This window comes from Falco rusticolus, chromosome 9 (assembly GCF_015220075.1).
Source record: "Falco rusticolus isolate bFalRus1 chromosome 9, bFalRus1.pri, whole genome shotgun sequence".
Taxonomy (NCBI): Eukaryota; Metazoa; Chordata; class Aves; order Falconiformes; family Falconidae; genus Falco; species Falco rusticolus.
In genome coordinates this window covers 36,517,513-36,534,666 of record NC_051195.1, presented here as the reverse complement: position 1 = coordinate 36,534,666, position 17,154 = coordinate 36,517,513, and the positions used below count along the sequence as shown (strand labels likewise).

The following is a 17,154-nucleotide window of genomic DNA, read 5'->3' as shown; positions in this document are numbered from 1 at the left end:
CCCAGCCAAACTTTCCCCGCCGCTGCCGGCAGCGCGGCACCCACCCCCGCACCGCACCGCCGGCGGAGGCGAGCGCACCGCGCAAGCTGCGCCCCCCCCCCCCCGCGGCTCCGGCGCCAACGAATAAATAAAGTTGCGGAATAATTAAAAAGGCGAATCGCCCTATAGCACGGGGGAGCTGGCAGCTCTGCGAAGCCGCAGCTGCGAGTGGCTGCGGGACCGGGGGCGGGCGGACGCCGCGGATCTGGTGTGGTCCCCCCCCCCCCCCCCCCCCGTGCTGTCGGTCCCTCCCCGGGAGCAGGCGCTGCCCACCCAAGGAGGCGACCGGCGCTGCTGCCCCGCTCAGTCGCGCACAGCCCGCGCCCTGTGCTTGCAGGTTGCTCAGACCTGAGAGCTCCGGGGGAACGCTCAGCATTGGCGCCGCTGCCTGCCGCTGCTGGTGGGAGCGGTGAAGAAGAGAGAGGGGGTTGGTTTTGTGGTTTTCTGTTTTTTGGTTTGGGTTGTTTTTTTTTTTTTCCCCTTTTATTCCATGGATATGAACTTGGAGTCTTTGGACCTCGGCGGTTTGGGAATATCTACATGCTGATCCTCTTTGTTGTGGCACATCAGCTCGTTTGGGGAAACCATCCGAAGGCAGCAAGATGTTTCTCGTCGTCTTGTACTTCGCTTTGCCCTTAGTAGGTAAGTTGCTGGTGCCTCGTTTCTGACTGTATGTCGCTTGGTAAAACGGAGTGTAGGGTTTATGGGCTCGGATGCCTCACGGTTGTCAGCCTATTGTTTCGGCAGAACTGTGAAGTTTCCAGTAGTTTTTACAGCTCTGCCTCACATCAGCCAACCCAGTCCACATTCAGAGCTCAGGGAGATTACAGACTTCGGTACTTGCCTGTGTAGGCTCTTGTTAAATTGGGTTCTCGCAAGTTACAGGGAAACTTTTCATTTTAATGAAATAAGGCTGCCTGGGGTGTGCGTGTGTGTGTGTGTGACAAAAGCCAGTTTAAGGATTACATCCTCACCTGAACTGGCAGCCTGCCTGCCTGCCAGTGCTTTGCAGCCCGAACTGGTCTCCCTTCCACAGAAGATGTTTGCGGTGAGGGAGCATGGCAGGGGGCACGGTGGAGAGGAGAGAGTTAATGGAATTTGCTTTGTTCTGCAAAAGCATCATATGTGAAGAGAAAAGGGGGGGGGGCAGCCATAAATTCTACTTTATACATGTAGAATAAGCAAAGATGTGCACAGCCTTTAAAAAGTGACTGATGCAAAAAGAGGCTAATATCAGCCAGCGAGGGTGTTGTTCGTGGATGTAATTAATTGAAATTACAGCAAAGCTTTTATGGAAAGTGAGGCCGAATATTTAAGCCCTCAGTTAAACACTGGAACGGGAGGGTTATTTGTTTCACCAAAGTGGTTCTGAAGAATAAGGAACGCTTGTTTTGTCAGGCATTTAACCCCTGTGGGTTTTCTTCCCTTTTTGTGTTTTCTCATAAATCAACCAGCAGGGTTAAAACACGCTCTTTTCCTTCGACTCCCACGAAAGTGGGTCTAAGACCATGAAAAGCTCGTGTGCTTTTTCCTAAGGTGTAGCATGAAGCTCGGTGGTTTGCAAGGTGCTGCCGGTGGGGCTGTCTGCGTGCGCTGCGTGAGGAGGGGTCCTGTGCTCCCCAGCTGCCTACATGGGAGCCCTGGTTAAATCAGCCTCATCCCTCAACAAGAGTTTGTTGGTTTGTGTCTCCTCTCTCTAGATGTACTTCTGTCCGCAGAAGTGAGCGGGCTGCCTGGAGGGGACCGCCTCGATTGCGTGAAAGCCAGCGACCAGTGCCTCAAGGAGCAAAGCTGTAGTACTAAATACAGGACACTGAGGCAGTGTGTAGCCGGCAAAGAGAGCAACTTCAGCCGGGCGACAGGCCTGGAGGCAAAGGACGAATGCAAAAGCGCCATGGAAGCTCTCAAACAGAAATCTCTGTACAACTGCCGCTGTAAGAGGGGCATGAAGAAGGAGAAAAACTGCCTGCGCATTTACTGGAGCATGTACCAGAGCTTACAGGGTACGTTGCAAAATACAGAACCGTTACGCTCCCCTAACGCAGTGTGTGGTTTTGCAGCCGCTCACACCCACAGTGAGCTACAGCCGCTGAGGCTAACCTCAGGGTCTGACCCCGTAATTCACATTGTGCTCTTCAGCTGCAAACTGAGGACCTTTCATCCGACTCACGAACAGCTGCTGCTCCATCTCCTGTTGTTGGGAAATCCACAATGAGGGTTTCCTCCAGGGGACCCAGCTGACCTTTCTAAGCTAGTCAAAAGGCAAGGGCACTAGCAAGTGCAAGAGCTACAAAAACATTAATTTGGAGAAATTTTCCTAATGATATTTAAACTCCTTAATTAGGACTTACCTAACAAGATCACAGGACACTGGAACTAGTTTCTTAGGTCTTTGCTGAAAGTTAAACGTAGTATGAAAAGGAGCATGGGCTTAAGGAAATCTTTATTCATGCCTTTGCTGTATTTACTAGCAGTATTCCCTGGGCATGATGAGACAGAAAAAAAAAGAAGTTTGTGCTTCCTAGAGTGTGTAGATGTGTCAGTTAGAAGGGACATGACAGTGATTGACTTGGGACTTCTGTTCTTGATGTCACTGGCAAATTTTGCATGGTCTACTGAGAACAGTGAGGTCCTTATATGAGATACATAATTTTGAGCCCTATTTTGCTCTGGCCCTGGAGTTGAAGATGCAGCCTTTCACTTCGGCATGGTCCCTGTTTAACTCTTTTCTGTAGCTGCTTCTGCAAGAAGGGGAGTCATCCCTTTCTGCTCATTTATCCTGGCACCAACTGGAACATTTTGAAGAGTCAATGTATACTTCTGGTCTAGCTCTCATAGTAAATGACGCTCCTCCTGGACGTTCTCTGCATCATAAAAAGTTTCCCTTCCAACAGCATCTTGTTGGGAGTGTTTTGTTCCAAAGATGCTGGTTTCTAGCTGTTACCTGGGCTGTTCCTCTGAAAAAGAGCTGTGCTGTTAGGGTGAACAAAGAGGAATATACTTGGTAGAGCTCCTCGCCTGCTGGCATGAGATGGGACAGTCCCTGTGATGTCACAGGCCATCTCTGCAAATTATGACCTTATCCATGGAGGAAGGAGAGAAAAGAGCTAGTGACAGGGATAAACAACTAGCTTCCTTCAGGTGTTTGTATAGATAATGCTTTGAGGAGAAATAGCCACATACACAGATTAAAGGGGAGCACCTTCTGCTGTTACAGAGTCACTTCATTTCAGAGTAAAAGTAAACTCTTATCCTGAAGCCTTATATAAGAAAAAAAATCCAAATATTTTTTGTCTTTAGGAAATGACTTGCTTGAAGATTCCCCTTATGAGCCAGTAAACAGCAGACTATCAGACATATTCAGGCTAGCACCAATTGTATCAGGTAAGCAGACTTAAAATTCTTTAACTGAACCATGATTACAATCTGCTGCTTTGTAGATTAATTCTGGAACTTTCAAGCAATGCTCTCTTAAATAAAAAGAAATGTTAATGGCTTTCTGGATTTAGGAAGTTCATGATACAGTTGCGAAAAAGAAAATAGTATTTGGTTTTGAAACGATAATTAAAACTGAAAGACTGCTTGGCAGGATGGCAATTCGTTGGGGTTTTTTTGAGTCATTCTTGACAATAAATGCTAAATTTTCCTGTAGGTGGCAATCTGATTCCCTGCGTTCCTAATTTACAAATCAGGTTTTTTTGGGGGAATGTGGTCAGTGCAAGTTACCTCCTATTGACATTAAAGAAGATCAAAAGACAAATCTTTCAAATGTTTGCATAAGGGAATGCTTTACAGTTTCATACATTGTTGTTTAAAAAAGAAATTTCAGAGTTAAGGCTCTCTTCTTTGCTGGAGCTACTGGCTGTTTAAAGAGCCTATTTACAACTTCCATCCTTCTCTCGTTTTCCTCTGAATGTTTTTTTGCTGTGTGGCTGTTTTTCAGAACTTATTTGTGGTAATTTGAATTCTGTTGCTTGATAATTAAACTATGCTGCTTGCTTTTTATCAGCCTAAATTATATTAATTTTGGATTGTATTTATTGAAATGAAGATTTGTGGGCATTCACAGGGGTTACAGGTTGGAATGCATTTTCTTTTTCGGAGTTTCAGAAAGTCTTATGAGGATGTAGTGTCTACTCAGGACCTTTATTTGTTTAGTTACATTAAAATTGAATGTGGACAGTATAATGCGTAAGTCTCACAGTGCTGAAGCTGTAGTTAACTGACATGCTATGGATAAGCATTAGTAGGTGGCTTTTTAGAAGAAAGAAGAAAAGATGAGAGTGGCTTGACCAATTTTCAGAAGTACTTAGACTTTTTAGGACCCTAAGTCTCATTAAAAGCCAGGGGGACTTAGGTTGTTAAGTATTTAATGGTACAGATTTTCAAAGGTATATAGGCACTTAAATGTAGATAACTGCCCACTGGGATTTTCAGAAAGGACTAAGTGATTTAAATAGGTGTTAGATGCTCAAGCAGTTCTGAAAATTCAAAGTGCTTAATGCATCTTTAGTATCTTAATGCCTTTAAAAATCAGCCCTTTAGTCACTTTTCAAAATGTGACTTCAGATCCAAATCACCTACTTCTTTTGAAAGTATTATCCTAGTGTGGTAAGCAAGTCTGTTGGAGAAATAATAAAGAACAAATACTAAATTCTGAAGAATCTTTATTTATTTTGGGGTTTTTTATTGCTTACCCCCCCCCCACCACCACCACCTTAATACAAAGCCAAGACAAAATCAATGTGGAGGAGTTCTAGGCTCTTTCCTTAAAGTTTGTGGTCATCCTGCTGAGGGCCAAATTCTAACCTACTTCAGAAGTTTTAGGATCTCCATAGAAATACCCTATGTGCACTCTGCCTTTCAGTTATTTTTTAGATTCCCCATTAACTTGCAAATTAATCACCTTAAAAACATAGTAATTTTTTTGCTACCTGTTCTATGTAACAATGAAATAAGACGTAGTTGCCAACAAGTGATGCCCATCCTACCGCAGTCACTTAGGATGCTGGTGGACTGGTTAGGACTCATTCTATGTTACTAGTGCACCCCGAAGCACTGTTCACTTTGTCAGAAGTTGTAGGTTTGCAGGGATTGAAGGCCTAGATTCACAGGGACTAACAGACAAAAGTTATAATACAATGGAAAAACACCAGTATTTGGAAGTACTGCCATCTGAAAGAGAAAGATTAGCAAAAGTATTTTTCTTATCGTCATGGTTACTTCTGCATATTACATTATTTAAAGCTCCCTAGTCTTACAGATTTTTTTGCAGGGCTCTGCAAGTACCCCAAACAGCAGAACTTGGTAAGGTTTTTGTATCTTGATTAAAACAAAACAAAAACCTCCTGTACAAGCAGTGTTGGCAGAGGTTTCATAACTGGCGCTCTGCTAACGTAGTCATTGTGTTCATAGATGTTGCTGAAGTATTCACTTACATTAAAGTTACTTGGGTGTAATTAAAAGCAGCGATTAAACCTTTCATCTCACAAAGGCCATTCTGTGGTACTATATGACTTGGTATGTATCAAGTCCATTGTATCAATGCTTTTGCCATCTTTCTTATTTACTTTTGAGACAGTATAGAAAAATCACAACAGTTGTCTTTTGTGGTACATAAAAGGGGAAAAACATTGTCCAAGATTACTGTTTTGTGTGCTATGTAAGTCTTCTGTAGCGTACGTAAGTAAGAAATGGAGGACAGTTTTAAAAAGCTGTTAAAAGTTAATCTAATTCTGTACCAAAAGATACTCAAAACTGCATCCTCTATGGGAACAGAATGCTGCTTTCTCATTAATTGTTCAAGTATCAATATGTTGATTGAAAACAAAAATCGGGAATACATTGCTAAACCTGTTACTAAGATTGTAGTTTCTCTCCAGTTGCCATTATGTTAATGGAACAAGTGATGCAGTTGTGTTATTGAAGTCAAGTTTTGTTTTATGTTTTTATGTGGACTATGTTATAATGGGACTAGTGGTGTAGTTAGTCTAGAACTAGAAGGGCAAGCTAAGTGTTCTATATAAAATTTAAAACGATGTCCAACAACACAGAGAAGAAAAATGTAAACCCACAAAATTATTTATTGTAGTACTAGCTGTTAAGCCCAAGGTATCATATATTTAGATACTAAGAAACACTAATTTTGCATTTGAATCACTACTACATTTGCAAGGAAAGTATAATTTATATAAAAAAACAACACCTGATGGCTAAAATGGGAGTGTGAGGTCAGTGTTTGATTTACTTGTGATGATGTATCCTAAGTATTCAAGGGTCTAATCTTCCTTCCTTTCCATCTGCACTTTTAAGTTCATTCAGGTTGTTCTATAAAGTTGGTCCTCTGACACCTCACATGGCCAAGTCCAGGACTGAGTCTTCCCAGCTGAAGGACAGGGTGCTTTTTTTTTTTTTTTTGTGCATTTGTTTTCTTTTGGGCATGTCTAGGTCTAAATTTTCTTTAGAACTACTACGTCTGATGTGTGCTTCTGCTTCAAGGGTGTGAATTTCTTGCTGGTAGGCAGCTCTTCAAATTACTGAAGACTTGCGTGCGTGTTTTAGACAGTAACAGATTTGGCTTAGTTATGATGTAAAGATTTTGCTTAAACAGACATTTTTGCTTAAACCTTAGCAACTTCTGAGAGGTGAAAACATTTTAAGGCCATGGACTTCTGTCACAACTACAGGAAATGCAAAATCTGTTGATTTGATTTCAGAAGTGAGTTTCACACCAAATTAAGGATAGATGCTTGAACTAGTCACTTGTTAAAGCTATCTGCAGCTTTTTACTACCTGGGGAACAGTTTGCCTCTTGAATTGGTATTAGATTTGGCATTGAGCCTCACAACTGGACAATGTCTCATTATTTTGGTACCAACAGGTACAGGATAGTGGTCACCTCTGTGGCATGTTGCAAGAAAATATCCTGCATAAAAACTGTAGCTCCACGTACATGTAGAAATACTTAGAAAATAAATGTTGCTGAGATGTCTTATTCATTTCAACACAGAATGGGGAGCCACTAAAGCTGAATAAAATGCCTTAAGCCGTATCTGTGAAGTGGTGTAAATAGAATACTTAATGTTAAAAAGACTTGACTATTTAGATCAACGTATTTAAGATGACATAATGCTCTCCTCCCATGGGTTCGCTTTCAAGTTGCCTAGTTAATAACAGGCTTATTACCCTTTTGTTCAGCTTTTACATCTATTATGTTCAGAAATAATCTTAAAGAACAGGTTACATAAATCAGAATATTTCTTAAAACATGTAGGTTTTGTTGGTAATCTGTGGAGAAGTGGTCAGTTACATGCTGCTAGTTATGGCTTGTTTCTGGTTGCTAAAATGCAAGACAGGTAGAAATTAATTATTTTTCCAATATTTCTTTTCTGTGTAGTAAACTGTTTTTACAAAGTGCCTTTTTTATCATTGACAAATGAGAGAAAGAAACTAGCTCTTACGATTTTATGTCAAAAGGCGTGTTTCCTGATTCTGCCGTTCTCATGAGAGGCTGTTTACTTTTTTTTTTAAAAAAACACAACCAAAACCAAACAACTGACAAACTTCTGTTGCAGAAGGTATCTGGAAGCTTATATGGGGAAAAGGGTATATTTCATATTTATTATGGTAAATTTGTTAATTCAAAACAAATGTTCAGTAGACAGCACAGCACATAGGGCTTCTAACTGGAGTGTATCATTCCACGTTAGAACATGGGTAGCACAGCACATGAAGTTAGCATGTTTGATTCGCATACTGAATAAGCTTTAAGTACAAGTACAAATAATTATGGTCAGTAAGGTGGCCTCTTATTGTATTTAAAAAGTTGAGACTATAAAAAGTTAACGGTACTGGAATTCTCAGAAGGGTGCGTGTGCTGGTGGCATATAAATTAGGCAGTCTCACGTATGCTTTTTCTGTAGGATTTATGAAGATGTGTCTGGCTCTTGCTCTAGAATCTGTATGTTATTCAGGAGAGTCGGTTAATTAGCAGTTTTCCCTTCTTCCTCTGAGTTTTTCAGAGTCTTTGAGGCATCCTGTATCATTGGCGTTCACAGATCAGAAAGCTGATGCTGGGAAAGAATGAAGTCCAGTATGCAAAACCCTTCCTTCAAGATTTGATAGACCTTTATAAGGGGATAACGTCCTTTCCTCAGCATAAAGCCTGCTCTCAGTATTGATGACAGCTATCTGGCACCTTCCCCATCATTCTGTCCTTCCCAGAGATGGGGTAAATGGACTGCAAGTGTTTCCTGTGGAAAAGTTGCTATCAGCAGAAGTGGGGGAGGAAGGTTGGGATTTTTCATTACAAGTTCTCAGAATCCAGAGAAAAAGAGCTGCCTTGTGTATGTGCTTAAGGTCCTTCAGGGTTCTTTATACCTTCTCTTTCTGCTACTTCTGTAAAGAGGGGCTGTAGAACTAGATAACACTGAATCAGAGTGAATTAATTTTGCCCAAACTTTCATAAACCCGGAATTCTTTTAATGAAGAACTGAATGTTTCTTGAACTCATGTAAAAGCAGTGTTCTGGGTCACAGGTCCCTGACATAATAATTATCATTCGCTCCTATTTTTCCTACCGGGTAAATTACTTTTCTTATGTGGAATCCATAATAACATTTTTAAAATTGTTTATCAACAACATAAGTTATGAGTCTGTCCTAGCCAACAGATTAACTGTTTTTTCTTTTGGCGGTTTGTGGCATGTGAATTAGTGGCTTTTCCCATGATTTAATACTGTATGACATCCCCAATTCCTGTTGCCTGAGGCCTCTAATCCTGATTCTATTCCTAAATCTGTGTATATTTCATATGCTACGTATTTCTCTAATTTAACACTCTGGGGTTTTTTTTGGTATTTCTGTAAGAATATTTGAGACTCCACATTTCTACAAAGGCAATTTAATTTACAAAATATTAAAAATGTTGATCTCTCTTGACTATTTACAATGCTGTAATTAGCTCTTACCTCCCATATTGTTGCAGCTGATTTTTTAAAAAAAAGATATTTCACGTTAGTTACCTTGCAATTCACCCAATTTCATAAACAGTAAACCAGATCTTATTAAGTTAATAGGAGTCTTGCAATCTGTTTCTGTTCCCACTGAAGTAAGCATAACACATCAACATCTTTTCATTTGATTATGATGTATTCTGTTTCCTGTTGTGATTTTTTTGGGCTCAGTTCTGGTTTTCTGATGTGAGGTTGAGCCTTTTGATAACAGAAAAGTAAAAACATGTTGTTTAGTTTAGCCTATGCTAGATTATCACATGCACAACTATATCTTCTTTATACATTAAAATATTAGCCCTTGGAACAATCTATAATACTGGTTCTGCTGTTACAAATCCAGACTAACTCTTCTTTCCCCAATGAGAATTTGTGACACTTTGCCTGTCACAAGAAAAAAAAAAAACCCCACCAAAACCAAAAAATAACCCCCAAACAAAACAGGCATCTATTTTAGTTGCATTTAACAAAATGAAATAGTGTGACAAAAATAAATCTAATGTAAGCATGTACAATGTTTGTGTTCTTTCACATTTCTGTCTGCAGATTTTCTCTGCAGAGACAACTAGGCTGGCTTCCAGTCAGATAACAAGTTATCAAGGGTGCAGAGATACCAGTTGCTGATTTCCACTTCTGCATTTTCATAATCAGATTGGACTTCACACAAAAGAAAATCACTTTGGTGACTCTTGGCTTGCAGGAGCTCTTTGAATTTACTTAGTTTTCTGCATTTCCGGAAGCTGATTATGAGAGGGGAATAAAGCACCTTGCTAAAGTAACTGACTAGCTTGTAGGAGCCGTACCTGCGCCCTTCAACTTCAGTAGGAGCATGAACAGGCCTTGAAACCCCAAACAGGAATATGTAACATCCTCGGCTTAGTCCACGTTTCTTTCCTTGGTGAGATTATTGGAACTTCTTGCTAATTTCTTTGAAGATCTGTAAAACAGAATAAAAGGTCTTTGTTCTTCAGGTGTTTAAAATTTGCAGCTTTGAGCAAATGTAGAGTTTCTGCCTGTCCCACTAGCCCGGACAGTCTTTGTCAACCAGTTCTGGTGTGGGAATCCAGATGAAATCCATGCCATAGAAGGCAGAAGCATGTGATGATACAACACAGAGCACTTATGCATGAATATTCAGCATCTCCTTGAGTGCTGGAAGTAGTAAGAGAGAATATTTAGGAGTCTTGAAGGAAACTCAAAGGAGAGCAGTATTTTCTTGAAGTCTGGAAGGTGTTGGGAAATGGCTGGTTTGCCAGTTACCAATAAGCTTGGCCAGGTATTTTGCTTAAAATATATAGTATATACAGTGAACTACATCTTTTCTTTGTCTAGGGTAGCATTGTTGGAGTGTGGCATTGCCATCCCTTTACTTTCTATGTGCGCAGCAAATTCTCAATTACAGTGTGGTAGGCCAGATGTCAAATGAGCAAATGTGTATGGTTTTGGGCAACAAATTGTATATTCTTGTTTCCCGTTACAGGCCAGCTTTATGGTTTGTGTAAGCACCATGCTAGTTCCTTTAAAGTAGGAGCAAAAGCACACGGGTACTTCTGGTGGTATCAGTGGGATTTAGTCACTGGGGGGGAAGCAGAGTCTGGTCACTTGTGGGGAGGGATGCTCCCATTTCAAGGCCGTGGTGAGCAGAAACAGGCGTGGGCTGCCAGGGGACCTCAGAAACACAGAACTTGCCAAGAAGCTCCCAGTTGTGTCAGGTGTCTGCAGGCTGCTGTGTGGCAGGGGTGAGCAGCTGGACACAACCGGGCTGCTAATGGGGCTGCTGAAGGCACGGCATGGCAGGGGGGAGAGAGCACCGTGGTTTGTGTGGCACAGCTTTGGTGCCCTGCTGAGCTGCTGCTGGGAATACTGCAGTGATAAAAGGTGGTGTAAGGACTGGCACAGATGAGAAGCCAGTGCTGAGCAGGCATATTTCTGTGGCATTCCTCCTCAGAGGGCTCCTGAAGTTTGTCCATAAGCCATGTCCCCTGGTGAAATGCAGAGCAGTGCCTGGAAGGCAGCATCCTGCAGCGTTCTGTCTCTTGATGGCACAGCAAGGTGCAGTTTACGGCAGCCAGTTTGCACCCTGGCTCTTTACATTTTAAAATATTTAAAACCTTTATTTTTATAACCCTATTTGTATTTGACTCTCAGGGATAACTCTGACAGTCCTGGAAGAACCAGTAGTGGTATCTGTCAGGAGCTGACAGTATGTTAAAACCGCTAAGAGTAAAATGCCTGTGTGTGATGAAAAGAAGTAAGAACTTCTGGATTGTAAGGCAGAACTTATTTGTGACAAGTATCCAACATTTCTTGTTTTAAGATGTACACTGTATTGTTCTGACCTTAGAAAGGAATCTATTTACAGCTTGATTTTTAGAAACGTGACCGTTTTTGTTTATGAAAACTAATTCTGTAGTTTATACTTGGTTTGGGGTATTTTATATTCTTTTATTTTCTGTGGATGAGACTAATGCAGCAACAATGCTGTCACTATAGTTAGAACATTAACAAAATTAAGTTATTGGGGGAATAGTTCTTTAGCTACTATGATGCTTTGACAATTTTTATAAGTGTCAGGCTATTGTCCTGTACAATCTGCACTCAGCCTGAAATTTAACATGAGAGATGCATGACACAAAATGTAATGGCACAGAGATAGCTCTTCCTGCATAGAAATTTGCAGAAATGATGGGTTGTAAAGAGACTTGAAGATATCAAACAATTTGAGTAGGAACCCATAAATAAAGATGAATTTCTGCATTCACTGGTTATACAATTTTATTACTGTCTGGTGTCCATAAAATGTATCTTCCCATTAAAGTTTTGTCATGCAGCTGATGAGGTTCAGAAGTGTTAAAAGCTTCCACTCTCTCCCTTTTAAATTCTGCACCCTAAATTCAGTACTAAAGCTCAGTTCAGCAGAACCAGTAATTGCCATTTCCCTGTTCCTCATCCGTGGGAGATGGTTCTGTGATCCTCCCTGATCCCCAGTCCCACAGCCTCCAGACCACGGCTGACGTTTCCTGCGTTTAGCCCTGACATGCCTGTGCTAACCATGGTCACTTCCTTGAGTCAATAAACACAACTCATTCCTGCCTTGACATACCTTTTCTGTATACTGCCATCCCTTTGCTCTCTCTGAACTGTAACTCCTCTACTAGATCCCCTCCAGCTGTAGGACTTCGGTTGTTTCTCTCTCTGTTGCTGCAGTATGGAGCGGCTCTGCTTTCCACCTCAGCTGCTCACTTCTCAGAAATCTGACTGCAGTTCTTCCCTTTTCTTTTTACAGCAGGCTTGTCTTTGCTCTCCTGTGTGATGTCTTTGCGTTGTGGTCTGCCTCTGCCACCCACCCTGCTCTCCCCTTGCTCCATTCCCCCACCACCTCCCTGCCCTCCTTGTCCAGTGCTTCTGGTGAAGCAACACCACCTCTGTTCCTTGGAAGCTTCCCTTAAATTCTGCTCTCCCCAGTATTCTCCAAACTGTTCTCTCACCCTCCCTGTAAAGAGATCGAGAATGCAGTCCAATGAAAGGAATTGTTCCTGAGTAATGGAACTAGTAACGCCTAGTTTCCTACTGGAGTCCTCCATCTCCTGGATGCCCCTGACCTCTGCACAGACAGAGCTCCTATCTTCTCTCTCTGTGCTGTGCCCTCTCCACACGTTCTCCCTTGTCTCTTCACTAGTGCCCAGTTCTGGCCCACCTCTCTTGTCTCCGTGGGGCAGCATGTGCTGTGGCTGGCTTGGTGTTACACACGTGCTGTAGGGCTTTCTGGGCAGGCAGGCGGGCACCTGCTCCCTCTTGGAGTGGCTGCGAGCCAGGGACATGCCTGCCTTGTTGGCAGCAGGCAGGTCTACCTGGGTCTAAAACCTGCAGTTTTTCCTAAAATTTGTAAGAACTTCATATTCATTTCTCTGTCAAATTTGTTTGAGTATGTCCTATGGGTTGAAAAAGATTGCTGGGAGCTACAGGGGTGTGGAGAAGATAGAGACTAATAGTCAATTTACCTACATTTCCTTGAAAAATCTGGATTAAAGAAAGCAAATATGGTTCCTGTCATATCACTAAGCATTAGACTGTGACACATCTCATCTTACTCTAGTCTCATAAAACATTTAGTGTGTCATGCAAGTGATATAAATAAACATGCAGCGGACTTGAAACATGCAGACAATTAAGTACAGTTGATGGCTGACAGTTGTTTTAGATAATTGAGCATCTCAGGATTTGCAAAATGGGAAGTAATTCATGCATTTAGGTTAATTGGCATGAAGATTATTTATTCAGATTTAGAAATGAAACAAGAAAGAAAGAACCCATCCAAAAGCTCTTATATGTGAACACTTAACGTTGCATTTGACTATTTGGATGATCCTGCATTGTATTTACAAATGACACTGCACTTTTTAGAGTCATCTTCTTTTCAGATGGAATCTTTTTAGGATTAACTTTTGGTGATGTTTGTTGTGATACGGACATAAACAAAATCAAGAACGGTGATACTTGCATTTTGTAGTAGTTGGAAAGAATCTTGTTTCCAAAACTCGGGCTTCTCCAGGCTTGCTGCTTGCAAATAGTGGAATGTATTCCGCACAGCAGTGGCTTAGCGTTAATGAACGCTTAAGCAGCAGATTAAAATGTCTGCTTAAAAAAATAGGTTAGGATTATATAATAACACAAGTCTGGGATACTGGTAACAGTGAAGATAATTATGAGCAGATTAAGTGCAATTAGATCTCAGCTGTAGAATATTTAAATACAATACCATATCAAAACCCTGTTCCTGCAGCTTTACTTGCTTTCCTTCACACCTGTGGCATCAGCACCTGACAGCAAAGTAAATTATAATTTTCATTGTTGTTCATTTTATATTGCCATGGGCATGTACATCATATTATCCATTAGGACCCAGACAAACATGTATTTTCTTCACGTACAGTCATGAAACAAGACATGACTGAATACAGCAAGGTGTCTGCTCTATTTGAAATTCTCTTAGAAACTGATAAATCTGCTTGTAAGATTTCTTTAAAGGAAGAACTGCCTGTAGTATTCTCATATTAAACGTTGTGAAAATTATAGCTTTATAATGAACCCATCTAGACGGACAAATTGTGTCAGCTCTTTCAACCATAATCTATTGACTGAATTTTAGTCTCCTCAACAGTGAAATGGAGACCCAAACATGCAGTGGTTGATAACACGACCTGATGAAGTAAACCGCTTTGATCCTTTGCGAGGTCAAACTGTGTGTGTTTCTAAGCAAATGTTCCCCAAGGCTGCTGATGTGTGAGATGTCTCTTCCCCCCACCAAATGTCCCACCTTTGCAATAGAAAATTAAAGGAGACATGTAAAGAAATGTGGTTTGTTAGGGTATTTAATCTTGCCTATACCTTGGTGTGAGGATTGTTGAACACCAGGGTTGGTGTGGTGTTTATTTTTTTAATGTTTGAAGAGTTTAAAAATATGTAAACAGCTGTCCTAGGTTGGGTAGAAAGTGAACGTGTTAACTCTTAACTGCATTAATGTTTAGGAAGAAAAGCATACAATATTCTTTAATGTAGTAAATGGAGAATTATTTGAATTTGCCTTGGAGCTTCATTTAGCTTTTTAATAACTTTTCTGCTGTATAGCTAAAAATACCTTATCTTCATGCCCTTGACCTTTCTTTAAGAGTTGTGGGAAGATTAAAAAGCATAAATGAGAATAAATTTAGAATTAGCTTATTTGAAAAAAAAAAAAAAAAGGTGCCAAATGCCACAGCTATCCAAAAAATGGTATGAAGTTGTCAGCCTTAGAACACATCCAGCCTGGCAGAGCTGAGCAAAGCAGCTTGCTACTAGAGCAGGGCTCTTGTAGTTGTAGAAATGGGAGGGGAGTGCTTTTTTCATTTCCTACTCAGTCCTTCCCCTCCTTGTGGAAGCTGCTAATAAAGGTACTAATTATATTGACAATTTCTGTAGCTCAGATCTCTATCCCTTAACGTAACCCCTTCCCCCGGCTTGTTCTGTGTAGAGCACTGTGCAGCTGTATAAATACTATTGGTCATTAGCCTTTTGGACTGTATTTGAACTAGCGACTAAAAGGTGAGGTTGTCAATATATTAAAGACATCATTAACGGCATAACCCCAGCCATAAACGATGAATAATTGTGATGGTTGAGCTTTATTTATTTATTTATCCATTAAAAAATGTGTCGGTATCTGGTCATCTTTGACGTTACAGGGATACTTCTGAAAACAGATGACTTCTGGTGATACCCACTGGAAGCAGCCACTCTGCAGTGTTGTTAATTATCTCCTTTAAATTATTCAGTTAACAAGACAGAGAATGGTTGCACTTGTGAAGCTGTCATCTTTAGGGCTTAGGTACTGCATTGCTGTGCAATAATTATACAGTCTGACACTAGCTTTCCTTTATGTTAATTGCAAGTAAGCCTATAAATTCCTCAGATTATTAAAAAGAGTTATCTCCTTCCTGTTGCGTTAAGTCAAGGATTTCAGCGTTGCAAACTTTCAGTCCTGTTTTAAAGAGAAAATGTCACCGTAAAAATCTTTGAGTTATCAATACTTTATCAAGCTAAGAAAACATAAAACGTTCCATTTTGCCTGTCAAAATTGTATTTGTAGCATTGCAACTCTATATACTGATTTTTATTGTTATTTTAAATTAATTCATGATTTAAATATGTATTTAATCCTACATAGACAGACATAATAAAACTAAAATCATACCTAAAAGATAATCACCAAGTGTCTAGACCTAAGACAGTTAACAGGAGGCAAAAGAAATTGATGTTATAAATGGCTGTGTTTTCTCTAAAGCTGTTCTCAGTAGGATCTTCAGAAAAAAGATCCCAGATTTCTGTAATGCAGGCAGTATGCAATATCTGATTCAGAATGTGAAATGTAATTTACAAGTTACAGAATTAATTAGTTTGTTGCCAAAAGAATAAAACAGAGCCAATAGTTAGTTCCCCTTGAACAGTAAGATGTGCTAATTGAAAGACTCAGGACTGCATTGTACGAGTCAATCTTCAAGCCTGTAGAATGCTTCAAGTGACTAGTTTCTGTCTTTAGCCAGACTGAGAAATATAATAAATGATTCTGGATGTGTGGACTGTGGTAAGAAGAGACTTCCCAGTGCAGCTATCAGAATGGGATATGTGTAAAGTGCTTGTAACAGCTCCTCTATCTATGGAGCAGGTTGTACTTCTGTGGCAAAGAGTGTCGCTGATAGATTAGGGTGACATTTCATCATGTTCCTGAGCGTGAATGCTACATGTTGAACAAGATCAGAGTCTCAAGGAGCGTGTCATAGAGAATTACGGTTTACTACTTGTTCTTCCTGGTGGTTTTCAGAATTTTAAAAGGATTTATAATATTTGAAATATGTTTAAACTCAGAAAACCTTGGTATTTCAAAGTAATACTTCACAAATCATCTTTTCCCTACATTGTAGCTGAGTGCGGTGTTCTAATTCTGGGTAATGATTTTTTTGTTGTATGACATGATAGAATAACAGAAAATTATTTTAATATAATTCTGGAAATTGCTGTGCATATTAGGAATGATTTATTAAACTATAATGGGAAAGCTAGAAAGGTTTTTTTAAAGGTGTTAACTTCTCAGATGTGTGTTATTACTGTACCATAAATGCATTATTTTAAACTATTTGTTTTTAAAGAGTGGCAAAAGTATTAAAATAACAGTTCTAAATCACTCTAGAGCTATTCAGAGACAAGGTTTTGGCTAGCCGCCCAAAATACTGTATAGTAGGTTATTTGGGAAGAAGAGAGGGTTTCTTTGAGAAGTGCGACTGCGGGGGGACTCCTGCTGTTCGCATTTCTTCTGTACAGTTTGGAGTACCCCAGATCTGCTTGAAATGATTGAGTTCACCTGAAAGGTGCGGGGTGTACTGCTGTTGGAAAAGGTGCAGCCAGCGTATTTGTCATAGAAGGTCATGTTAATTTTAACTGGCAAATAAAGTATTTATCTGTTTCACGTTATAACACCCAAATGTTAACCCAGTTTGTTTCTCTTTGCATCTAATGCTGAGATGGAAGCCCCACAGCTTGCAGAAGACGTGGCTGTATCCATTCCTTTGACT

General features: G+C 40.5%; 1 protein-coding gene across 1 annotated transcript in view; it reads left to right on the top strand.

The window, feature by feature from the left end:
- The first annotated feature begins 288 nt into the window (after positions 1-288).
- Positions 289-17,154, top strand: part of GFRA1 (GDNF family receptor alpha 1) — a 143,178-nt gene continuing 126,312 nt past the window's right edge. The window contains exons 1-3 of the mRNA XM_037399035.1: positions 289-681; positions 1,740-2,042; positions 3,340-3,423. Coding sequence (XP_037254932.1) covers positions 642-681; positions 1,740-2,042; positions 3,340-3,423 — 427 coding nt within the window. The 5' untranslated portion in view covers positions 289-641. The remainder of the gene's footprint in view (positions 682-1,739; positions 2,043-3,339; positions 3,424-17,154) is intronic.